Source organism: Schistocerca piceifrons, chromosome 4 (assembly GCF_021461385.2).
Source record: "Schistocerca piceifrons isolate TAMUIC-IGC-003096 chromosome 4, iqSchPice1.1, whole genome shotgun sequence".
In the NCBI taxonomy this organism is placed as follows: domain Eukaryota; kingdom Metazoa; phylum Arthropoda; class Insecta; order Orthoptera; family Acrididae; genus Schistocerca; species Schistocerca piceifrons.
Window position 1 is genome coordinate 510,892,437 of NC_060141.1, and position 26,827 is coordinate 510,919,263.

General features: G+C 40.7%; 1 protein-coding gene across 1 annotated transcript in view; it reads left to right on the top strand.

The window, feature by feature from the left end:
* LOC124794984 (protein HBS1) overlaps window positions 1-26,827 on the top strand; it is a 188,613-nt gene that overhangs the window by 125,563 nt on the left and 36,223 nt on the right. The window contains exon 5 of the mRNA XM_047258727.1: window positions 17,824-17,979. Within this exon, the coding sequence (XP_047114683.1) occupies window positions 17,824-17,979 (156 nt within the window). The remainder of the gene's footprint in view (window positions 1-17,823; window positions 17,980-26,827) is intronic.

The window sequence follows — 26,827 nt, forward strand, 5'->3', positions numbered from 1 at the left end:
CCCAACATGTAAGCTTCCCCTGTATGACAGGTATGTTGTATTGGAGTAGTACTGACATACTTTATCAACCTGCTCTGCATGATGGCATGTACACCAGGGGCAAATAAATGATTTTCAAGGCTCTGATGTGTAGCCTGCACTGCATGGGAGGTGTATTGTTGGAGCAGTATTGGCATACTTTATTGAATTGTATTGCATAGCCTACACGAGCCAATGGTGATATAGACAGAGCGAGCGGGAGGAGGAAATGGACAGAGGAAGGGGAGGAGTGGGTAATGCATGAGGCATGTGGAAGGTGTAAAGGGTTGGTGGGCATGTGGAAAAGGAAGAGGGAGAGGTGGAGATGCAAAGAGGGGAGAGAGGATATAGTCATTGTAGGGTCAATGTTGGAAACAGAAAAGGGAAATAAATCAAAAGCGTTAGAGATTAGATATAGAGGGGATCACAAAGACATTCTGAGCTGAAATAAAATCCAGTGAGCAAGTACTGAAAGAAAGTATGAAAACAATGACATTGATTAACAGCTTATAGCACAGCAAAATTAAATTATTTGGACACCTACCCTGAAGAGCCAAAACATTATGGCCACTGCCCATTGCAAGATTCACTGTCACCTAGGGGTGTTGTGGGCACATGACATGATAAATAGGGTGTATAAGTGAATTTGGATTGTAGAGATTGGACTGAGACTCAATGGAAACATGTCATCTGGTTAGATGAATCACGTTTCTTGTTACACCAGCTTGAAGGATGAGTCTGGATACACTGTTATTGAGGTGAGCAGCTGCACAAAACATGCACCACACCATGGAGGCAGGCTAGTCATGGCAGTATTATGCTATTGGGTGGCAAATAATGTATTTTGACTTCTGTTGTTCAGTTCCACTTGATCTAATCTTCCTTATATTCCCAATCCCTGACTGAGATATCTTTTTCTCCGCACTTCCTTATTAGTAATTCTCTTTCCTCTCTCGGAGCAGCTCAATTTTCTCAGACTTCCAGTCTTGATTATATTCACTGTTATCTTTATATTCATTTTTCGTAACATATTACCTGTTGTTTTTGCAAGGAGCTTTATTTATCTCTTTGCACTAGCTTCCGGTTTTCTTCTTCCAAATCCCCCGTTTCACCCAAGCTCCATCTCTGTGAGGAAGAATCTGATATTCTGGAAGCTTGAAATGGCCTGTCATTCCATGTATGTTTCATGTTATAGGTAACTGTTACTTTGATCATCAGCTGTTTGGTTTGCTGTCATATAATTTGGTAAATAAACTGATACCATTAGTGATGATACCATTTCATTATGATTTTCATTGCCTATTACATCTTTTAGTGAAAGTAACTAACATTTCTTTTGCATTATAGCTTTGTTGCTGAATGTTCTTTCACTCTGTTCAACTATATCTGTACTGCTATAACAATAACACAATAAATCTACTGCATAAAAAGTTTACATTTATTATCACCATATTATATAATTTAATGAATTTAATATTATAAATGTTCATCTCTTCATAAATTTTTGCACATAAATTACAGCTTTGTGGTCAAAAGCTTTTACGCAAAAGATGGTGATGGGCTTAGCCTTGTCTTCAAGCCAAGAGACCTTGTTGGTATTGAGCAATCAGACTGTGAGCATGTACCCAGTTTCCATGTGGTGCACATAGTGAAACACATTCTTGTCATTGTCAAGGTAAGGGAAGGGGTAAAAGAAATGGGATTCTTGATTACCTTCTCCTTTCTTCCATACTTTATCCCATTAAGTTTTTCACTTATCCTGTCTTACTTGCTACTACCAAGATAATTGCAACCATTTTTAGTGAATTGTGAGTGGTAACGGTTTTTACATTGTGTGGCCAAAATTGTGTGTTGTGTGTGGTGTCAGGCTTTACATCCTAGGCCACATAAGTGCTGGAATAACATGGCAACACCATAAATTTAGTTTCTGTCAGAATGGAACATTGGAGAGAAATGGGCAAGGACATGATTGAATGGGCTCAAGTTGAGATTTCATAGGTTTTACATGTGTACAGATCCATTATTAGTGAAGTGTTTCATGATCATACACCTGCCAAGAAGATGCTGCTCACAAGAATCTGTGTACAACATCATTTAGAGTAATGTCCAAGAGGCTTATATAAAGTAATTAGTCCAAAGTACATGGTGTGGTACTTGTATGTGATATTTTGTGTGCTACTTTCCTGTTTTGGACACAGTCCATTAATTTTTGTCAGTAGCATAATTGTTGCAGGTTTTTATGAAACAATTTAACACAGTATATGCTCCTTAAAATGTGATGACAGTTTCTAGTTGGGTATTTTGTATCATGATGGTAATGCCCATATAAAAAGCAAATAATATAGCACTGTAGATCAAATGATGATATGTAGCTCTGCTAGAAGTAGTATACTGAAAGTGCAGACTGTAACACCACTGAATATTTTTGAGATCACTTTGCCTAAAATTGTGGCAACAACTGTTGATCACACTTGAGGAAGAGTAGAAATAAACTCTACCTTTATTGTATCAGTATATAGATCAGTGCCTTCTTCACACACTAAATGTAGCTAAGTAGCTAAAATAGCTAAAGGAGACACTACATATTATTCAGCTACATGGCTAGCATTGTTAGAACAAACAACAATTGATGCCTGAGCATGTTGGCCACACATTTTATATGTTCTTAATCACAATTTTTGCTACTATATTTAATGATTGCAAAGAACTGTCTTATAATTTATTAATTTGAGTGAACAACAGAAGCAGCATACATTTTTATTTACTTTTCGTCACAAGTAATTTTTTGTTGTGGTCTTCAGTTCTAAGACTGGTTTGTTGCAGTTCTCTACTCTTCTCTACCCTGTGCAAGCCTTTCCATCTCTGAGTGACTGTTGCAACCTACATCCTTGTCAATCTGCTTACTGGATTCTTCTCTTGGTCTTCCTCTTCAGTGTTTACTCTCCACACTTCCCTCCAAAACTAAATAGGTGATCCCTTGACATTTCAGAATGTGTCCTATGAACCAATCCCTTCTTTTAGTCAAGTTGTGCTACAGGTTTCTTTAATCACCATGTCTGTTCAGTACCTCCTCATTAGTTACATGATTTGCACATCTTGTCATCAGCATTCTTCTGTTGCACCATATTTCAAAACCTTCTATTCACTTCTTGTCTAAACTGTTTATCATCCATGTTTCAGTTCCATAAGGCTACAGCACAGACAAATACATTCAGGAAAGACTTCCTAACACAGGTTTATATTCGATATTAAGAGATTTCTCTTCTTCAGAAATGCTTCCCTTGACATTGCCAGTCTACGCTTTATATCCTCACTATTTCTGTCATCGTCAGTTATTTTACTGCCCAAATAGTAAAGCTCACCTACTGTTTTTAATGTTTCATTTCCTTACCTAATTTCCACAGCATTACCTGGTTTAATCAGAGTACATTCCATCATCCTTGTTTTGCTTTTTTTGTTGTTCATCTCATATACTCTTTTTAAGGCAGCGCCCATTCCATTCAGCTGCTCTTCCAAGTCCTTTGCTGCTCTGACTGTATTATAATGTCTTCGGTAAACCTCAAAATTTTTATTTCTCCTCCCTGAAACTTATTCTTGCTCCGAATATTTATTTGGTTCTTTTACTTCTTGCTCACTGTACAGATTGAATAACATTGGCATAGGCTACAACCACGTCTCACTCACTACTCAATCACTGCTCTCCTTTTATATCTCTCAATTCCCTAACTGCCATCTAGTTTCTGTACAAGTTATAAATCGTCTTTCACTCTCAGTATTTTACTCGCGTTACCTTCAGAACTTCAAAGAGTGTACGCCAGACAACATTCTTTCTCTAAGTCTACAAATCCTATAAACATAAGGTTGCCTTTCCTCAACCTATCTTCCAAGGTTAGTCATAGGGTCAGTACTGCCTCACGTATTCGTACATTTCTCTGGAATCCAATCTGATCTTCGCCAAGATGGGCTTCTATCAGATTTACAGGCTTCTGTAAATAATTTATGTTAGTATATTGCAACCATTGCTTATAAAACTGATAGTTTAATAATATTCACACCTGTCGGCACCTGCTTTCTTTGCAATTGGACTTATTACATTCATCTTGAATTATGAGGGTATTTCTCCATACAATGAAGTGGAATAGTTTTGTCGTGGCTGGCTCTCCCAAGGATATCAGTAGTTCTGACGGAATGTCATCTACTCCAGGAGCCTTGTTTTGACTTGGGTCTATCAGTGCTCTGTCAAATTCTTCTTGCAGTATCATATCTCCACCCTCATCTTCATCACACACTCTTCCCTTTCTATAACATTGCCTTCAAGTTCATTTCCCTTTTATAGTCCTTTAATATACTCCTTGCACCTTCCAGCTTTCGCTTCTTTTCTTAGTACTGGTTTTCCATCTGATTTCTTGAAATTGATACAGTGCCTTCTTTTTTCACCAAAGATCTCTTTAATTTTATTATAAACGATATATATCTTTCCCCTAATTATGTGTTGGTGGTGGCCACTTATCTTACCTTTGGGAGCCACAAAATTATGGAGCTGTTTTGAAGAGGGCCTTATTTTTGGACTAATAATTAACTTCAATGAAGAAAGACTATTTTTAAAAATAATATTATTGAACTATTTTATTACACAAGAAGAAACTGTAAGTTACATTTGTGATTTGCTTTTTCAAGCATTTACTTTTGCTGTGAGCTCTTGGAAATCTTACTGACAATTGGTGAGTGCAGTTCGCACAAGTTCACTTACATGTTCATCAGATAGAACAGATCAATATTTAGATTTGATAGACTTGAGTATCACATACAAGTGATTCAAAAAATAGAGATCAATCTCTTGGTGCTCTCTCCTGTTAGTGGATACTCTTTTTCTTCTGGAACCTTCCTCCAAAATTCGCCACTTGAACAACTGCTATGTTTCAGACCCTTTAGTGCTTCGACCTCTTGAGCTCCAACTGTACAGCTTCTTAATTCTTAATAATTGATGGTGAAATGGGACAGCCGCCTTCCATAGTATCAACAGGGAAAGGATTTGCAAAGAATGAAAATGAAGGGTTAAGTGCCCTCAAATCACTAAATCTGACACTTATTAATGAGGTCATACATTAAACAGTCTAGTATTTGCACCTGAATTAAAGGAAAGTAATTTCTTCAAGCATGTGAAACAAGCAAACATATTATTCTCAGGTTATTTTTGAAAGGATCATAATTTGATATGAAAACTGAACACAGACTGCACTAAGTCAGAAATAAGATTCTCTCTTCCTTGTAATGATGTGTTTAGTGTCTGTAAATGCTGAACATCAACAGTAAAAAAGGCCATATCGAACAGCCATTGTGGCTCATCAAGCTGAGGGAAAGATTTCCCTTTTTCTTGCAGACATTGCATGATTGAACCCAGTAGTTGAAAAAAATCTGCGTGTATCCTTACCTACTTATAGTCATCTCATTAAACAATACCAAGACATATCATCAGGAAGGTCATCATTGCTGATTTCTTCTGTGAAGGATTTGGATTAGGTCTAAGAGCTCTTCCCCCACCTCCAAGTCATTTGATACATATCTTACAAATATGGCAAGTTACTGTTCATCTTTGATATCCATAGACTCAACCAAAGCCAGACTCATTGCTGAGCAGTCATTCATATATTTTTGCAAGTTTCTTGCAATATCACCACTAATACCAGAAACTCATGTCTGTATTGTATGTCTAGAAGCAGGAATTTTGTCAACCAGTTTTTGTAGTCTCTTATTTTCAGGGTACAGAATAGAAACAGCTTGAGCAATATTGATTTTTAGTATGTTACCCATCCTCAGCAAACATTTGCATAAAAGAAATTTAACTTTTTAACCTTTTTTGGGCACTTAGTGCCCTTCTTCAGAAGGTTATACAAATCACATTATTTGCAAGTTCAACAATAAGATGCATATAGCAAAATGCTATGGTCATGTGGTTCATAGTGCCTGTACAAACATTTTTGTATAGGCACTCTGAGCTAAATGACCGTGACATAAAGTGCTTCGGAGTGGGTCTCCAGAACAATGAATCGTACCACTTAACAGGAATGACAAAATTTGTTTCAGCCTATTACAATGACTTTGCTGTAGACTGAACAACTTTTTCTGTAGCTATCAACAAGGTTTACGGAAGCCACAATCGTGCGGAACCAAGTTGCTCCAAAAGGCAGTAGACAGCAGAGCACAGATTGACACCATCTTTCTTGACTTTGGAGAGCATTCAGTACAGCCCCACACCATTGCCTGTGAACAAAATAAGAGAGTTAAGGTGGAACAATGAAATAAATCTAGCTGTGCAGAAGGCCAATGTCATACTCAGATGCATTTTAGAATTTTCCATTTTAGCGTGAGACAAAGATGTGGTTGTGAAACGTCAATAAAACATCATTATTTGGCTCAACAAACAAAATTTGTGATGAAAGCACAAGTTGTACTATGCATTTTGGGAGCAGGTTCTCATATTCAGGTAATATATACAAGAATCTTTAACAAATGTTATTACTGTAATTGCCAGACCGAGCGGTTTGCTTCTTACTTTACATTCAGTTCTGTTCATATTCTATTGGCACTATTGAATCCACAAACTTGACTCCTTCTGCCATCAACTGACACACCTCAGTCACATGTTCTGATGCATGTTTGCTAGGAAATGTTGATTGGCATCCTGGTGCAAGTATCACATGAGTCAGCAGTGTACTGCGCTGGTTTTCTTGCAGCAATGTAAAAATGTATCACTAATATGCATGAGTATTCTCCATGCTTATTGGGTGGTGATAAATCGATTCTGTATGCAGGGGGCAGTTGAATAACCAGTTTACATAGCAGTAGTAGTTACGCTTGTTATGTTGTCCTGACGATTGAGGGAGTTGTTTGTAGTACCCTAACAGAGCTTCTAAAGTAAATACTTGAGCCATGTGTGAATTGGACATTCAAGGTATTCCCACCTAACTGCTATGCAAAAACATTTCCAATGCTTCAAACAAGTCCAGTTTCTTGCATTTGTGAAGTGTATGTATTACTTCAAAGTGTTGATTGACTTCAGTCAGTGGACGCCCAGTATCACAGACATTTTTGTGCTAATTACTTCTTATTTAAAATTCCTCCCCATCTGTCATATATATTTAGCATCACATTCATCCATATTTCTGGTACCTCTAAGGTGGTATAATTTTTTGGAATTGCATAATATATTTCTTTGTTAGACTAGGGATTAAGCTGTTCCTGTGAATTTGTTGTAAGACTTTTCCAGTATTCTTCTGATTGGACCTGGTATGGATGTGCGCTGACCCGTTATTGGTATACTAGTGCCATCAGTAACGGAACAGTTTTCAAAAACTGTTCCGTTACTGATGGCACTAGTATACCAATAACGGGTCAAGAGTGGTCCAGTGTTCCATGTAAATCATTTATTATGTAGGCCAAGAACAAGAATAGAGAAGCATCAACATTTGTGGGACACTATATTTATTGTCTCAGCATTCCTAATTTAGTCATGTTCCTATCATATCATTTGATAATACAATTCTTTGTTTTCTCTTGTTAAGATATGACTCTGTTTGCGCAATGTAAAAGCCTTCTACGCCATGTCTTTTTACTTTCCCTAGTAGAATTTTGTGATCTACACAACTGAAGGCCTTAGCAAGATCACAGAAAATGTTGATAGGGCAATTTTTCTTGTTTAATTTCTTTAGATCATATATTGCATTCTCAATAGAAAACTGCCACTGGAAGTCAAACTGAGGTGCTGTTAAGAAGTTTATTCCTAGAAAAGGTTTTTGATGGTACGGGAAGGATGTGGGTCTATAATTAGAAATCACTTGCTTATCTCACTTTTGTAAATGGCTGTTACTATAATGTACTACAGTCTTTCAGGAAATATTACTGAACTCACTGAATGGCTACATAGGTAGCTCAGTGGGGCAGTACTAAGTCAATGACATCCTGCCATTGTCATATGAGTTACTGCTTTTGAATGACCTAATGATTTTTTGTGACCTCATTAGCATATGATGTGGCGAAACTGCTATCTGATGGTAGAGTATGCAATGCCTGTCTAAATAAGTGTAATGAGTTTGCTTTTGAGGGTCTGTTTTCAGTCTCTGTGTTTATAGTTACTGATGTGAAGAACTGACTGTATAGTAGCTATTTATTTGAATTTAGTATCAGGGAGCAGATATAATTTGCATTGCTAAGTTTATTTGTTTTGTAGCTCATAATTGAATTTTTGTGCATTATTTTTTTTTTTTTTTTTTTTTTTTTTTTTTTTACAACATGACAAATAACTTCGCAATATTGATTGTTGTTCCACTTTACTTCTTGATTAGATTACTTTTTGATCAGAGCTAGCCTGGTGCATTAAATAAAGCTCTCTCTTCAAGACACAAGTTAACTCTGATCCTAGAAGTTAGTCACCCTTTGTCTCAGCTTTCACTTTTTATGGCTCATTATAAAGGAAAGCTTAGGAATATTCATAAAAATAATTAAATTTTTCATCTTTTGTGTATTCTTGATAAACTCCTTCCAGTGGTTCATTCTTTAAACTTCCCCTGAATAGTGTAACTGAGTCAGTATGTGTGGTTCTGTGAAACTGTATGTTTCCCTTCTTGTTTACACAATTGATAGAGATGCTTTTTTACTGCCATCATGGTCAGATAAAGCATTTGTTATTGGGCTCAAATCTGTTTCATGAAAGACAGTTGGAGTTAATAAATTATCAATTATAGTTGCATTATGCCTTTTTATTCTGGTTAGGAATTCTACTGTGGGGATCAAACCAGAACTGTGTGTCAGTAACTCTGTCTCACAGTTATTTCTATATCTTATTTGTATCCTCTCTGGCTGCTTAATGAAGTGTAGAACATTTGCAGTTGAAGGTATGTACATTGCCAGAACCTCTCTCATGTATGTTTACAATCCTGTCACACGAGTTCATCATTCAAAAGAGCTATTCAGTGCAGTACTCATGTAGGTCTGTGGTGTGGAAATTTACTTCACTTTTGTATACTATGCCTACAGTAATGTGATATTAGCTTGTATCCATCTAACTGGATTCATTCTCTTTCAGAGACTTCCAAATGATGTTCTTTCACACACAACACATATTTAGAAATACATCTGTGTCTACTTACACAGTATGTGTACACAGAGAAGTGGATGTTATAGGGGTCATATGAAACTACCACATGTTTGGGTTTCTTCCCATCATACACACATTCATACATGCAAACATATAAATAGCACAGGAAGAATGGCTGCTTAAATGTCTTGGTTGAATCTTGTCCATTCAGGCTCTATGATACAAATGCATAGAGGGCTGAAGAATATCCCCAGATTCTCATCACTTAATACTAGTTCCTGAAATTGTAAAATTAGGATTTCATGTGGTAAATCTTAAGACTTCTGCCAATTAAGGTTTTTCAATATTTCCACGGTGCTGTCCCACGAATCACCAAACTTGTGACCATTATCACTGCTCTTCTTTGTGGCCCTCTTCTGTGTTTTTATTTCTTTATAGGGTTGCTTGTCGGTGACTTTAAACTAACTTTAAAATGTACCTCTCTGACTTGGTCTTCCCTCTCCTATTCTGGTGTAGGATGTGGTTGATATGTCTCCAGTTCCGAATTGCAACATTAGGTACAACCAGATATATTGTGTTGCAGCTAACAACAACCCATTCAGCTTTTTGTTCACATGGCCAACAGCTATGGTAAGTCAGGCCTGATCGTAGAGCTGCAAAACACTCCACAAATCTACTCTAATGTGTGCTGTTGCTACTTGTATTCCTTATATGTCCTCTTTAATATTGGTGTGTAATGAGCAGAACAATACCCAAAAATGTATAATTGTCTGTACAGTTAGTATAATTTCTCAATTACAGGGTAGTAATAAAAATAAAAGTACAAACTGTCCCAAAACACCTTAATGTTAAACGGGAAGGACTTAAGAAGCCATGTCAATTGAATGTAATTAATGTTTTTAATTTTTTTCTTTGGTGTAGACCTACCGAATGTTAAATGTTAGTTCACTGCACAAAGTGACTTTTAATTGAATATTGAAAATATTGGATTGTGTAATGAAAAGTATTGCACAAACTCTAACAGTTACCAGAATGAAATATCAGTCAGGTTCTGATACAGGCGATAGGTATAGCATTGAGCAAAGATATTTTCATATGAGGGCTGAATCGTTAATACTGGGCAACTATTCATTTACAACTTCTATAAAATGGACACATGTTTCAAAGTTTTACTGTCCTTCAAAATAGTCTTCTAAATCATATGTAACCTAGCAATCTGAAAGTTGTAGGATACCATTAGCAGTGTCAGTTGTGTTTATAATGCAAGTGGAGCAATCTGTTGCAGGAATCAAGTTGATATCACAAGGGCTTAGTCCAGTGAATGTTTTGGATGGTACAACACTTCCCAGCCCCATCGATTGAACAAATCAGTCACTACTTGCATCATATGCACCTGAGCATAGGCCTGGAATATGGTGGGCATGTCCTGCACACAGTGTCACCAATTCTTTCTCTAAGCTGATCACAGGCTTTGTCTAAAAAATGAACAGCTTAGAGAAAGAAGTGGTGACACTGTGTGCAGGACATGCCCACCATATTCTAGGCCTATGCTCAGGTGCATATGATGCAAGTAGTGACTGATTTGTTCAATTGATGGGGCTGGGAAGTGTTGTACCATCCAAAGCATTCACTGGACTAAGCCCTTGTGATATCAACTTGATTCCTAAATTCAAATATGAACTTCATAGCATTCGCTTCAGAACTTTGAGAAAAAGCCTGTGATCAGCTTAGAGAAAGAAGTGTCAACATTTTATGCATGTCCTGTTCATAATTTTGCAGGGCATTACACAGGCACATATGGCACAAGTTATGACTCGTTTGTTCAGTTGATGGGGCTGAGAAGTGCTGTACCACCCACCAAACTCTCTGGATATAAGATCTTGTGACTTTAACTCGGTTCCTAAATCGAAGGAAGCACTTCACAGCATTTGCTTCAGAACTGTTACAGAAATTCGTTGGGTAATAGACTGCTTCAATTGCACTATGAACACAATTGACAGTGCTTAAGGGTATCCTAAGATTTTCAAATTGCTGGCAACTGTTTATACACAATGCTGATGACCACTCTGAAGAAAAGTAAGACTCTGAAACATATATTTATTTTGTAGAAGTTGTAAATAAATAGTTGCCATTATTAAAGTTCCAACCATCATATTTGGTGTAAATCTCTGGAATCATTTTCCGCTCTCTATCTCACAGGCCGTCCCTAATGACTTTGGTACCGGTATGTTTTAAGTTCCTTCCAGTAACTGCACATTTTTAATCACTGATTACAGACTGTTTACGTATGTGGTTATTAAAAACTTGTAACCTTGTTGAGGATAATTTCTTTGGATTACTATTAACATCTCACATCGTTCTGTCTGCTAGTTTACAAGTAATGGAACCTTGGATATTGCACTGGCCCACTCCCAGAAAGTTACTGTTTGTGAAACCACCAAGAACAGTACAATTTGTAAAAAAAACTGAATTTAAGCACATTATGTGAATATGTTGTAATTTTCATACACGTGTTCTCCATCTACATCTGCACCTATATCTACAAGCCACTGTGAGGCGTGTGGTGGTGGGGGCTTTGTGTACCACTGTCATTATCCCCTTTTCCTGTTCCAGTTGTGAATAGCCCACAGGAAGAATAATTGTTGATAAGCATTCATGCTAATCCAAATTTCTCTATTTTCACCTGCATGGCATTTTTTTTGAGAGGTATGTGGGAGAAAGCAGTATATTAGTTGACTTTTCTAGGAAGGTATGTTCAAGGAATTGTAACAGTAAACCCCACCATGATGCATGGTGCCTCTCTTGTAATGTCTGCCACTGGAGTTGGATGGGCATCTCCATGTTGCTTTCACACTTACTAAATACACCTGAGATGAAACGCAGTGTTGTTCTTTGGATTTTCCTGTATCAGTCTTGTACGATACAGGTTGCAGGTTCTTTGCACTTTCTTAGATTTCCCCCAGTGATTCTGAATGTGACATCTGCCTTACATTAGTTGTATACAACCGTTTCACTTTAAATTGATTCATATGCATACTCCCAGATATTAATTAATGTGACTGTTTCCAGTGATTGTTCTGCAATTTGTCTTCATTAGTTGACAGTTGTTGGGAAGAAGAAAAAGTAAAATTGATACACATGGTTAAATTGAAGTATAAAAATGTTTACATGTGTTTCTTTCATATAAAAACTGGAAAATCTATTCATTTGCATGAAGTTAGAATGTTATTTAACTCCAAGATGAAGTGCAATGATGATGAACATAGAATGACAAGCAGGACCAATTGCCCTTTTAAACCCTTGATGTTTCAACGACTTTGTCAAAAGTCAAGTTAATACTAAGTTTAGTGCTCAAGCTGTAGAGCAGCAACAGACAAGATTACCTTATAACTGTTTTGCTGATTGTCTTAAAAGTTTCAAATGTTTTAAAAAGAGGCAACAGTAATGGTATAGCTGAATTGGTGTGAAATGGAAAAAGAGGGCAGAGGAAATACAGATGGGATGGGGATGAGTGAAAGTTTACTGTGAAGTTGTGGGATACAAGAGTGTTACAAAAGAGCAGACATGCTATTCTTGCAGCTCTTTATCAGCTTGGGGCGACAGGTGGGGGAATCAGTAATTATGAAAATATGGCACTTGTTACTTTTTTGTATAGTTTCTTTTATTCAATCATGATTTTATTTTCAGAAGTATTTTAATCTCTCTTTCTGTTTGTATGGTTGAATAGTCTGGAATATCACTCAAGTCTGAAGCATATGCTACACTGTATTTGTAAAACTTACAGAAGTTGAAAAAGGAGCAGCTTGCTGCATACGCATAGAAAGAAGGAAAAAAGATTTGAATCTTGAGAATTCACTAATTAAAAACAGGTTCCCCTCTCAAATGAAAAAACAGTTAGGAAGTTGTAAAAGATAACTGAAAGAAGTACATATAAAGAATATCAAGAAAATATGCTCCAATCTCCATATAAATAAGGAGACAGAGTAATAGTAGACTGTAGCAGTCAGTTGTATACCAAGGTACTAATGTTGCATGAGAGCTTAAATACAGAAGAAAAATCGCACTGTGGAGATGGTAATGAAAGGTAAGATCTGAATTGAGACGATTAGAATAAATAAATAAATTCAAAATGAGATAGAAATATTAAAATGGCAAACAATGAGAACAAATAGAAAAAGTAACAAAACAAAGCTGTGTAAGGTGCGTGGGGTGAGCAGAGTGAAAGTAAACAAGTAGAATTTAAGACCAGCTGGATGGCAATCTATCCAGCATATGTTGTTAAGACAGGTCTCTTTTTTGAACACCCTGATAGTTGGGGATGAGATAAAGTGAAAGATAAGACACTGTAACAAGCATTTGACAGAACACTGAAAGATCAAAATTGGAACATGGTGCGTGAAGTAGGGAACATTCTCTGAGAATGATTGAAACCTATGGCACAACCAAAAATGATAAAACCCCCCTGGTATGCAAAGTATGAGAGACAGGCATAATGCACTTTAGACTTAAAGACGAATGTATAATCCTATTTCCAAAGAAGCTAAATGTTGACAGGTGTGAATATGATTGGACTGTTTGTTTAATAAGTCATGTTAGCAAAATACTGACATGAGTTATTTACAGAAGAGTAGATAAACTGGTAGAAACTGACCTAGGGGAAGATCGATTTGGGTTCCATGGAACTGTAGGAACATGGAAGACAATGCTGACCTACAACTTATTTTAGAAGATATGTTGAAGAAAGTTCTATATTTTTAGCAACTGCAGATTTAGAAAAAGCTTTTGCAGTATTTTCTGGGATACACTTTTTGAAATTTTAAAATTACCAAGAATAAAAAACAGGGAGCAAAAGGTTATCTACAACTTGTGCAAGAACCAGTCTGTTGGCAGTAGCTGAGAACAAGTTAAAGAGGGTTGTGGCTTACCCCATACTATTCAGTCAGTATATTGGGTAAGCAGTAAAGGAAACCAAGCAGCAGTTTGGAAGGGGACTTAAAGTACAAGGAGTAGAAACAAAAATTTTGAGATTTGCTGAAAATATTGTAATTCGTTAGAAAGGATAAAGGACTTGGAAGAGCAACTGAACCGAATGGATAGTGTTTTGAAAAGATTTTATAATATGAACACCAATAAAAGTAAAACAATGGTTATGGTATATAGTCGAATGACATGAGGTGATGCTGACAGTTACATTAGGAAATGAGAAACGAAAAGAAGTAGATGAGTTTTGCTAACTGGGCAGCAAAATAATTGACAGTGGGTAAAATAGAAAGGAAATAAATTGCAGAATGGTAATAGCAAGAATAGCATTTCTGAAAAATAAATTTACTAACATCAAATATAAATTTAAGCGTTGGAAAGTCTTCTTGCCAAGTACACTGATCAGCCAGAACACTACGATCACTGACCTCCTATTGATATAAAACCATCCAGGCGATAGCAGCACACCTGGTGAGGAGTGGTTGCCAGACACACACACATGTGATGCCTATAGTATCAGTGAGTGTGCTGTCTGTGTGTAGAATGGGACAGGTGCTTGATCTATCAGAATTTGACCGAGGGCAGATTGTGATGGCCCAGAGGCTTGCCACGAACATTTCGGAAACTGCACAACTTGTTGAGTGTTTGAGGAGTGCTGTGGTTCGTGCCTTCAACACGTGGGTAAACCAAGAAACCAAGGTGAAACCATGTCTGGATGTTGTGGGTTTGGGTGGATACCCCTCATTACTGATGGTTGATGTCATAGGCTCGGCAGATTGATAAAACAGGACAGGCAGCAAATTGTGGTGCAAATAACATCAGACTTTAATACTGAGCAAAGCACAAGTGTGTCTGCATACACAGTGCACTGAGCACTCTTAACGACACCCCCCCCCCCCCCCCTCCCAGCTGATGGCCCATACATCTGCCAATCTTAACACCACAACACCAGCAACTGTGACTGAAATGGGCACATGACCATTGGCACTGGATGTTGGTGCAGTGGCAGAGCATGGCATGGTCTAAGGAATCCTGATACCTTCTTTATCATGCTGATGGGAGAGTGCAAATCTGTAATCTTCCTGGGGAACAGCTCTTTGACACCTGGACTGTGGGATGGAGACGAGCTTTCAGCAGCTCTATTATGCTCTGGGAAAGATTCACATGGGCATCCATGGGCCCATTGGAGCTTTTGCAAGGCACCGTGATGGTCAAGGAGCATTGTGCAATGGTTGCAGACCATATACACCCCTTCATGACAATCACATTTCCTGATGGCCGTGGCATTTTTTATCTAGATGATGTGCCATGTTACAAGGTCAGGAGTGTGTTGGAGTGGTTGAGGAACACAATGCCGTGTGTGTGTGTGTGTGTGTGTGTGTGTGTGTGTGTGTGTGTTTTGGGGGGGGGGGGGGGTGCACAGATGTGGTGCCAGCTCCCTCCAGTGACCTAATAAGGCCTCATTGCTTCCATGCCACGATTTGTTGCCTCTGTTATCTGTGCCAAAGGTGGACATACCAGCTATTAAGTAGGTGGTAATAATGTCCTGGCTGTGTGTTTTTCTAGAGCTTAGCCCTGTACGGAAGTGAAATGTGGACGATAAACAGTTCAGACAAGAAAAGAATAGACGCTTTTGAACTGTATTGCTAAAGGAGAATGCTGAATATTAGATAGGTCGATAGTATAACTAATGAATAGGTACTGAATATAATCAGGGAGAAAGGTATTTATTGCACAAGTGACTGAAAGATGGATCTGATTAACAGATCCTGGGACATCAGGAATAGTTAATTTAATAACTGATGTAAATGAAAGCAGTAAAAATGTACAGGTATACTAAGGCTTAATTGAATGTCAAGTGAATATAGATAGAAATAGTTACACAGACGGGAAGAGGCTTGCGCAGGACAGACTAGCATGGAGAGTTCCATAAAAATAGTCTTCGGAAAGTAGACAGCAACACCAATTATTTGGAGTGGGCTCTAGTAAACATGAATTTTTTAAACTTTGATGGTTTTATTGCCATAATGACCAGGACCACAAAAATCTGTGTAGTGCACTATTGACTTTGCCTAAAGTTTATTAATTTTGAGAGAGTTTTCCAACTGTAGCTTCAATATATGATAAAACTTGCTCAGAACAGAATCACATGACACTAAAATAATTTTCCAAATTGGACAAGTTTCTGAATTACATAAACTCTTTAGGCTACATAAAATTTGTGACATTAGAACACTAGTATGTTACACTTAATGATAAATAGTATGGCATTTCTGTATTTTTTCTTGAACTTTAAATTCATTTATTGTTGTATGTACATACATATTATTTCCTTGTTTATTTACTTGACATTTCATGTTTTTAACCACTTATCAAGGAGGCAAACCTGTTAAGTTTCCTGCTCAAAATTGTTTCATCTACGCAATTTTTTGCACTATTCAATAGTTCCAACAACTTAGGTGAATTTGTGTGAGCAGCAAATTGTATGACATCATTTATGCATGCAATGGTGTTTTCAGCATATGAATTCTAGGATCATCATTTTACTCCTCTTCTTCTTCCCTTGTTTCTTTCTGAACATCTTCTGTGTTGTGGATTTCTGTTAAATGAAGTAAAAGTGAAGTGAGTTGGCAGAAAGTCATCACTTCAAATGTAGTCATCTGCACTACATAAAATGTTCTGCATTTTAATGAATTCAGTAATTGCTGCTGCATTTTCTTGAGCTTCAGTGGCCACAGAAGTGTCTTGTTCTTGAGCTTCAAACCCTCCTTTGTTGACGCACTTGGTAAGAGTTTCGGGCTTTATTTCCTTTACTGCCAAACCAATTCTATTTACTATATCCAGGACAAAAGCTGACCATGTGAGAGCAATTTACACTTTAGGCTTCTTAAACATGACTGCAACAATAATCACTTACAATTGGACTTGAGTGTGTAAATAACCCCCTGATCCCTGGGTTGTGCAAGTTTGGTTCAGCCTGATAGGAACCAAGCCAATTTCACACTTGATAACTTGACTTTTGAGTGGCAGGTTGCATTGTCTCGGAAAAGCAGAACTTGGTGATTTCCATTTTTCATTTCAGCATTGAAAGAGCCCAACCATTCTTCCACAAGACCACTCCCCCTCCCTGCCTTTTTATTGCTTCACCATGTGACTGGAAACTTACTGACATCTATGTTTCTGAAACAGTGTGGTTTTACCGCCTTTTTCCAACCAAACAGTGGCATCTCCATTTCACCTAACATTATAGAGTACAGTGAGTCTTTCCTTGGACATTTAACCACCAGTACACTTTTCACCTTGAATTGCTAGAGATTTTATAAGGCAGTGTGATAAAACAGTCCCATTTCGTCGACACTGAACAAGTCATTCCGGTCATAGCCCACAATCAGGTTGCTACACTTTCTTGTACATCCTTAGCCTTCCCATACACTTCATTCCACACAATGCTATGCCTTAAACTCCTTATTTTCAAGATAAGTTTCTTGTCATGCACTTCCGTACCATTCCCCACTATCTCACTAAATTCATCATTTCCCACCTTTTTCACCTTTCTTTTCATTTGCTCATTCCGTTTCATCTCCTTACCATTTGACATTCACACACATATTGAATCATATTTATCATGAATGTCACAGAGAAGATTTTTCTGAGGTGTATGTTTCGTCATATTTGTTTAATGTAAATAGTTCAGTTTCATATTTGCATGATAGTGACTGTTGTTTAAACAGGTTCGCGGATCACTCCAGCAATACCACAACAGGGTGCAGAAGAGAAATGTTCCCAACAAAGTCAGCCAGAACTACCTGTTAAAGTAATTCCTTCAAATGCAAATGCAGCAAATGTAACTAAAGGTTTTGAAGTGCACCATGATACAAGTGAAAAAGGTAAGAGATATATATAGTTTCACAAAATCTGTATAAGAATGGTTTTCATAGGCTGATGGCATATTATGAAAATTGCGTTTCACCATACTGAATGGAGATAGGTTTATTTCTAAAGGCAAAACTCAATAATACTACAAGAGTATGTCCATGGTACTCAATCATTCATTTTTGTATTGTGTTCTTCACATTCTATTTCCTGGCTGTATGGCAATCTGTGTTTCATTGTAATATGGAGAAGCAGCTGGTAGACATTGCTTTTGTGTACTCCAGTGATTGTTAAGTGATTATACAGTGCTGGTGACTTTGTGTTATACTAATCAAACAAAAGTCCTCAGTTTTGTTACCAATTTTCTGTTGTCTGCACTAGAAGGACCTAACAGAAGTTTTTAAATAAAAAATTAACGATATTGAAAAACCAAATTTTATGGTGTACACTTTAAAGGTATATCCTTGAGCTACTTTTGTAGATAAGTGCCATTCAAATTGAGGCACTTATCATACCATGGCACAATTTCTTCAGTACCATCTATGTAGAAATCTGCCGCTCTTGATTGCAATCTCTGGTTTATACTGGCCTGCAGTTCAGCATCAGTATCAAAGTGTTGTGTAATGAGCCATGTCTTCATTGTTGAGACAAAGGGGGTAGTCACTTGGTGCCAATTATGGACTGTATGGAAGATAATCAAACACCTCCCAACCAAAAATCTCAGGCAAGATTGGCCGTACGGGAAAGCAAAATGATATTTCATTGATGCTTGTTTTGTATTGCCTGCATTAACTTTGTCAGTGTTTGACAATACCTCTCTGAGTTAATTGTTGTGCCACATTCAAGGAAATCATGTGACTCACTCCCTAAGAGTTCCAGTACACAGTAGCCATGATCTTTTGTGCTAACAGTATTTGCAAACATTTCCTTGGTTTCTTAGGAGGATTTGTGTGTCCTCATTACATCAACTGTCTTTTTATTATTATTATTATTGTTATTATTATTATTATTATTATTATTATTATTATTATTTCACAATTGATATGCATCACCCAAGTCTCATCTCCAGTTACTATATGATCAATAACTTTGTTACCATCTCTCTCCTAATCTTCAAGGGAATGCAGTGCTGCAGCCAGTGTCTGTTCTGTAATTGTGAGATGACGATTTTCGTGAGTTTTGTCATTGATTTTAAACATCAGTTGGTCAGTTACAAGGCCTAGGCCTACGACTGCGGTCCTCAACATGAACGGTGGTATGGCCATTTTTAAAATCAATGCACCTTTGCCCCATTAGGCTTTCAGTCATTATTCCTTTTCCTTACATGTTACAAAGGCGGTATTTCCTGTTGCTGCCCACATTTTAATATGTGCTAGAATACAAGGCAGCAGAGAGACAGATCACACACACTACCACTGCTGGGTGTGTACTGAGTGTAGGAACATTATGGCACGAAGATTGAGGCTATGACCCTGCCTACTGTTGAGATAGACCATAAGTTCTGCTACTTTCTGGATAGCCCTCATACTTTTATTCAATGAGATGATGTGTAATAGAGAATGATAGGCTGTGACTGTAATGGCTGTAGAATGATTTCAAGTGACTTCCTAGTAATAGAGTAACTAATGATATGAATTTTTCTTGGTAAATTAAGACTGCGTGCTGGTGTAGTATTGAATTTAGGTCTCTGACTTTGTAATCAATTATATCTGCAGAGCACTACTACAAAAAATATTAATAGCTTTTCAGGCAGGTAAAGGTGTATAAGGAATTCCGCGAACATAAGAAATATAAAGTCTATACTAATAATAAATGTGTAAAACCATCATGTCTGTCGGTCTGAACACACTAATCTCCAAAACTGCTAGAAAAATTTTCATGGGATTTTCAGAGGTAACTTGACTGTAGCTTGGGGCAACGTACAGGCTTTAGTTTCTAAAGGAACACAGTGCCATTTGACTGTTTTATTGTTTGTTTAAGTAAAAGCCATTTTTTGCCATTTTCAAGTATTTGGTTTTATGTCTTTAACAATATATTGCAGGACACTTAACATGTCATGGAGCTAAAGTTGGCTGTATTTCATCAAAATCTGATTACCAGGGATTGGGGAAGAGAGGCGGGTGGGGGAGATATGTTGATTTACAGTTTTATCTAAAACCGTCATGTCTGTCTGTTTATCTTCTGAAGATGCAACATGCTAATCTCCAAAGCAACTAGATGAATTTTTGTGGGGCTTTCACAGTTAACATGAGCATGGATTGGCATAATGTATAGGCTTCATTTCATCAAAATTGGATTATAGAAAAAGGGATGTCATGATTTAAAGTTTCAGCTAAAACCATCATGTCTGCCCATCTGTTTGAATATGCTAATGTGAAAAACTACTAGACGAATTTTATGCTGTTTTCACAAGTGATTTGAGTGTAGCTTGGGCAACATGTAGGCTTTATTTAATCAAAATTTGATCTCAGAAAAAGATGACATAATTTAAAGTTTTATCCATACTAATATTAGATGCTTGAAGTCCGGCGGATTCTTCATGAACAGCTGCAAACCATCCTTGCAACAATTCACACGATTCCGTTTTTTGTCAATTTGAGCAATCACGGAGTCCATCTTGCAGATAGCTTTCTCATGTCCAAATGTTTATGCAAAATATTATGTACCTGTTCAATCGAGATGCCCACAGCACTAGCAATCTCACGCACCTTAACTCTTCTGTCATCCATCACCATATCATTGATTTTATCAATGATTTCTGGAGTCATAACCTCCACAGGACGTCCAGAATGTTCAGCAGCACTTGTGCCCATATGACCAATCTGCAAATTTTGAAACCACTGATAAACTGTTCTAATTGAAGGTGCAAAGTCACCGTAATGTTTATCAAGCTTCTCTTTAGTCTCCTGAGGCATTTTGCCGTTCATAAAGTAATGTTTAATCACCACATGAAAGTCTTTTTCTTCCATTTTTTGACAATCACTCGACTTCCTTGATTCACATGAATGCCAAACACAAAGAAATAGACCAATATGGCTGAAACTTGGTGAGCATTCTTTCCAAAGATGCTGTAGACGGACTTTTCAAATGCCCCTTAGGTAGGAAAATAACATAAAACACAAAATATACTTTAACAATACCAGAGAAGGAAAGTTGCTACTCACCATATAGCGGAGATGCTGAATCGCGATAGTCACAACAAAAAGATTCACACAATTATAGCTTTTGGCCATTAAGGCCTTTGTCACACACTCACGCAAACGCAACTTGCACACACGTCTGCAGTCCCAGAGAACTGAAACCACACAGCAAGCAGCAGCACCAGTGCATGATGGGAATGGCAATTGGGTGGGGGTAAGGAGGAGGATGGGGTGGGGAGGGGGAGGAATACTATGGTAGGAGTGGTGGACAGTGAAGTGTTGCAGTTTAGATGGAGGGCAGGAGAGAAGGTGTGGAAGGGGGAGGGGGTAAATAGTGGAAAGGAGAGAAATAAAACGAAATTAAAATACCTCCACCTCAGAGATGGCTACATCAGTACCTCCGTCCATATCAAACTTACTAACTGCCAGCAATACCTCCACTTCGGCAGCTGCCACCCATTCCATAGCACGAAGTCCCTTCCATACAGCCTAGCCACCCGTGGTCATCGCATCTGCAGTGAAGAGCAGTCCCTCTCATAATATACCAAGGGTCTCAAGGAAGCCTTCACTGACCGTAATTATCCTCCCATCCATGTACAAAAACAAATCTCCCGTGCCTTATCTTTCCAGTCTCCCACCACCTCCCAAAGTCACACAGTCCGGCCACAGAGGAGAATTCCCCTTGTAACTCAGTACCATCCAAGACTGGAGCAACTAAATTACATTCTCCGCCAGGGTCTTGATTACCTCGCGTCATGCCCTAAAATGAGAGATGTCCTGCCCACTATCCTTTGCACCTCTCCTACCATGGTATTCCATCATCCACCGAACCTACACAATATACTCGTCCATCCTTACACAACCTCTGCTCCCAATTCCTTATCTCATGGCTCATACCCCTGTAATAGACCTAGATGCAAGATCCGTCCCATATATCCTCCTACCACCACCTACTCCAGTCCGGTCACTAACCTCACCTATATCATCAGAGGCAGAGCTACTTGTGAAACCAGTCATGTGATTTACAAACTAAGCTGCAACCACTGTGCTGCATTCTATATACTACCAACAAGCTGTCTGTCCACATGAATGGCCACCGACAAACTGTGGCCAAAAAACAAGTGGACCACACTGTTGCTGAACATGCTGCCAAACATGATATCCCTCATCTCAATGACTGCTTCACAGCCTGTGCCATGTGGATCTTTCCCACCAACACCAGCTTTCCTGAATTGTGCAGGTGGGAACTTTCTCTGGAATACATCCTACGTTCCCGTAACCCTCCTGTCCTCAACCTCCGTTAGTCACTGTCCTCACCCATCCAGCCCCCTCCCTGTTCCCTTGTTGTTTGTTTGGGTCCTTCGTTGGTTGTGTTCGTCCTCTCCTGTTTGTGTTGTCGAGGCTGCTCCGTGGGTCCCGCCGCGCTTTCCGTCACATCAACCCCGCGACCGTTCCGGTCACAGTTACAACATTTTGGCGACGAGATATACAGTGGTTGTTGTTGGTATGGAGGCGAAGTTGGTCTGTTTGCTGGAGCAACAGTAGCAGCTCATGCAGCAGCAGCTCATGCAGCAGCAGCAGTAGCAGCAGCAGCTTCAGTTAGACATCTTACAGCAGCCGCTGCGATTGCTAATGGACAATGTCGATGCCCAGGACGCATTACCGTCTCAGCTACCGAGTCCAAAGGGGTCCGATGCGTTCCCCCGTCTGCCGTCGTTCCCACCATTTAATGGTGCTGAAGAAGACTGGGAGACGTACTTACATTGACTGAAACAGCATTTCATGGCTTTTCAAGTTACAGACGACTCCTTGCAGCGGTTGTTGTTTTTGTCTTGGGCCGCCCCAGACAAGTTCTTTCTTCTCCGCAAGTTGGCTCCGTTGTCCGATCCTGTGGCGCTCTCTTTCCAGGAGATCTGCCTTTTGCTGACAAACTATTATTTGTAACGCTACCATGTGGTCACCTCTCGGTTGGAGTTCCACCAGTACCATAAACAGCTTGGTCAATCGTATCATTCCTGGGTCATGGACGTGCAAGGTCTCAGCCATTGATGTGATTTTATGTGCACCAATCGGCAGTGTAAGGCTTCGTATGCGGACTCCCTGATCTGGGATGTTGTGGTTCCGCTGGCTCCCGATCCTGAGGTCCGTACTGTGGCGTTGAAACTCGACGACCCCTCCTTGGAAGAGATTCTCCTTTGAAATTGCTCAGGCGACTTACAAGCATCTTATGGCGCAGCAACAGGTGGCGGTGATTGAGGCGTCATGGTGGGTTCCGCCCTCGCGACATCGACGTGGCCTGGCCGACAGAGGCCAGCGCCGTCGGGACTCCTTTTTGTCCGACGTCTCTATGGTATTGGCACCTCCGGTCGCCCCTAATCGCCGGTGGCACGGCCCACCTCCATCTTATCCACAGTGCTTTACTGCACATTCTCGAGCTGATTTTCCCCACCATTGGGAAACATGCATGCTGTGTAACAAGGAGGGCCACATCTGATAGGTTTGTCGTAGTCGCTCGACTTGCTCCAGTCCTGCCCCTCCAGGGCCTCAAGATACAGTCCATGCTCTGCAGTCGGTCATCCTACAGCATGACCCGCCAGGGCGGAAACTTTTCCTCATGCTCCGCCTTTTCACTGAGGATGTCAGTTTTCAGGTCGACACTGGGGCTGCCGTCTCCCTCATTAATATGGCGACATATACCTGGCTGGACTCTCCTGAGTTGTCACCTCCCTCTCGCCATTTGGTCACCTCCCTCTCGCCATTTGGTCACCTGTGGAGATGGTTTCATTCCCCTTCGTGGGCAGTTCGTCATACAGGCGACATACAAGCGTGTTCCCTGGCTCCTTACCCTCTTTGTCGTTGACCATCCATCGGCTTCGAATATTTTTGGCCTGGATGCATTTCAACTGTTCGGCTTTTCAATTTGCAACAAAGCTAAGGCTGTTTGCACAGCTGTTCCTTTTCAGGACTTGGACGATCTGTGCTCCACTTTTGCGTTGTTGTTTGCAACAGATCTTGGATGTGCTTCCAGTTTTCAGGCGCACATCCCCTATGACCAGATGCACAGCCTCGCTTTTTCCAGGCCCGACCCCTTCCGGTGGCCTCACAGCCAGCGGTCAAGCAGGAACTTGATCAGCTCCAGGCCCCTGGCATTCTGGAGCCCATGACTTACAGTGCCTGGGCGGCGCCATTGGTGGTCATATGGAAACCCATTGGGTCCCTTCGGCTGTGTGGGGACTTTGGCACTACAGTCAATGCTCAGTCCCTCATTGACACTTACCCCATTCCCCAACAGAAAGATCTTCTCGCCAAGCTTGCCAGGGGAGGGTATTTCTCAAAGATCGACCTGGCTGAGGCATACCGCCAGTTATCCTTGGATGTCGAATCTCTCAACTCCATGGTTATCAACACGCCTTTCGGATTGTATAAATACAAGCGCCTTCCCTTTGGCACCGGCCATTTAGCAGTGGTTCCTGGAGCATCTTACACAGCCTATCCCTGCCTGTGTGAATTATCTGGATGACATCTTGGTCACCGGGCGTTCCCGCCAGGAACATTTGCAAAACCTCAGCACTTTATTTCACGCTCTGCAGTCTGCTGGTTTACGCTGTCGGCTGGACAAATGTTGTTTTTTCCAACCAGAAGTGGAATACTAAGGCCACTGGCTTAGCAAAGATGGCATTCACCCTTCAGGTCGTAATGTCGTGGCCATTGAGGCCCTTCCTCGTCCCAAGGACTTACCTGAACTGCAGTTGTTTCTGGGCAAGGTTCCTTACTACTTAAATTTCTTGCCCCAGGCTGCCTCTGTTGCTCATCTTCTCAATCACTTGCATAGCAAAGGGGTACCTTTTGATTGGACTCCTGCCTGTGACCAGGATTTTCTCCATTTAAAGGCGATGCTGAAGTCCGCCCATTGCCTTGCTCCCTTCTCTCCAGACCACCACTTGGTTGTGGCGGCTGATGCGTTGGCATATGGCATTGGGGCCGTCCTGGTGCATCAGGATGCCGATGGCTCCAAACAACTAATCGCTTATGCGTCTAACACGTTGGCCCCAGCGCAACGGAACTACTTCCAGATTGAAAAGGAGGCCCTGGCGATCATGTTTGTAGTCCAAAAATTTCACACCTATCTCTTTGGGGCAAAGTTCACCCTCCTGACAGACGATAAACCCATGGATACGCTTTTTAAATCCCACTCTCACCTGCCAGAGCGGACAGCTCACATCTCCAGCGCTGGGCATTGTTTTTACGTAATTATGCTTACACCATCTGGTATAAGCCCACCGCCCACCATGCTAACGTGAATGCTTTGTCACGTCTCCCAGCAGGCCCTGATCCTGCCTTTGATCAAGAGGAGGTCGTCTGCTTTCACATTGATTACACCTGCCGGGTTGCGCTGGACGGTCTGCCTCTTATGGCTGCTCACATTGCCACGGCTATCTGTTGCGACCCTATCTTGCAGCAGGTTCTCTACTACGTGGTCCACAGGTGGCCCTCCTATGTTAACTCGCTGGATGCAGTCCGATTTCAGCCTCTGGCGCCACGTGTCCTACAGGCTCTCCGTGGTTGATGATGTCCTTCTGTTGGCCACAGAGTCGGATGCCCATCGGGTGGTCATCCCTCCGGATTTGTGGCTTTGAGTGCTTAGTTTGTTACACCACAGGCACTGGGGTATGTTCCGTATGAAAGTTTTGGCTCGCCGGCACGTGTATTGGCCCGGCATCGATGGCAATATTGACCGCCTGGTCAGTGGGTGCACTGTGTGTGCGCGTCAACAGGTAAGTCTCCCTCAGTCATTTGCACCCTGGCCTGTGCCTCGCCAGCCCTGGACCACATCCATATCGATTTTGCGGGCCCGTTTTTGGGCTTCATGTTGTTACTCATCATTGATGCCCACTCCAAATACCCATCTGTCATCCACATGGCATCCACCACCACCACAGAGGCTACACTGATGACTCTGGCCCAGGTTATCGCCATTGAGGGTCTGCCACCCATGTTGGTCTCCAATAATGGTCCCCAATTCACGGTGTCCTTCTTCCATGACACCTGTCAGGCCAACGGTATCAAACATATCCATAGCCCCCTTTCCACCCTTCGTCCAATTGTGTGGCAGAGAGGCTTGTCCGCACTTTTAAGACAACAGTTGACAAAGACAGTCGACACATCTCCAACCACGTCAGCCCTCACCCTATTTTTGAGCACCTATAGCACTACGCCAATTGACGGACGCAGTCCAGCAGAGCTCCTTCACGGGCGACAGCCGCAGACCCTACTCCATTTGCTGATGCCATCCCCCCCCTCCTGCCCCCACTCCTGGCCCTCGCTATGGTGTGCCCCCGGCACGCCCGTGTGGGCCCGCAAATACGGGCGCAACGCGGGTTGGACGCCCGCCACGGTTAGCATGGCCCATGGGCGGCGTGTGACGACGGTGCAGACGTCGAAAGGGTTGGAGTGCCGCCATCATAATCAGCTCTGCCTGTGTGCCCCTGCGGGACTCAGGCCACCGTTGCCTCCTCCCCTACCTCCTTTGGGTGCAGACATGGCCCTCAATTCTCCATCCCTGCACCCGGCTGCCGTCTCCCCACGGGCCTGCTGCTGGCCCTCCCTGCCCCCGGGTGGATCGGCAGCTCCCTCCCCCACCCTGGACTCTGGGTCGGCCCTCATGGATACCTCGGGCATCCCTTTCTCCCCACCTCCTCCGGCTCTTCTTCCCACTGCCGCC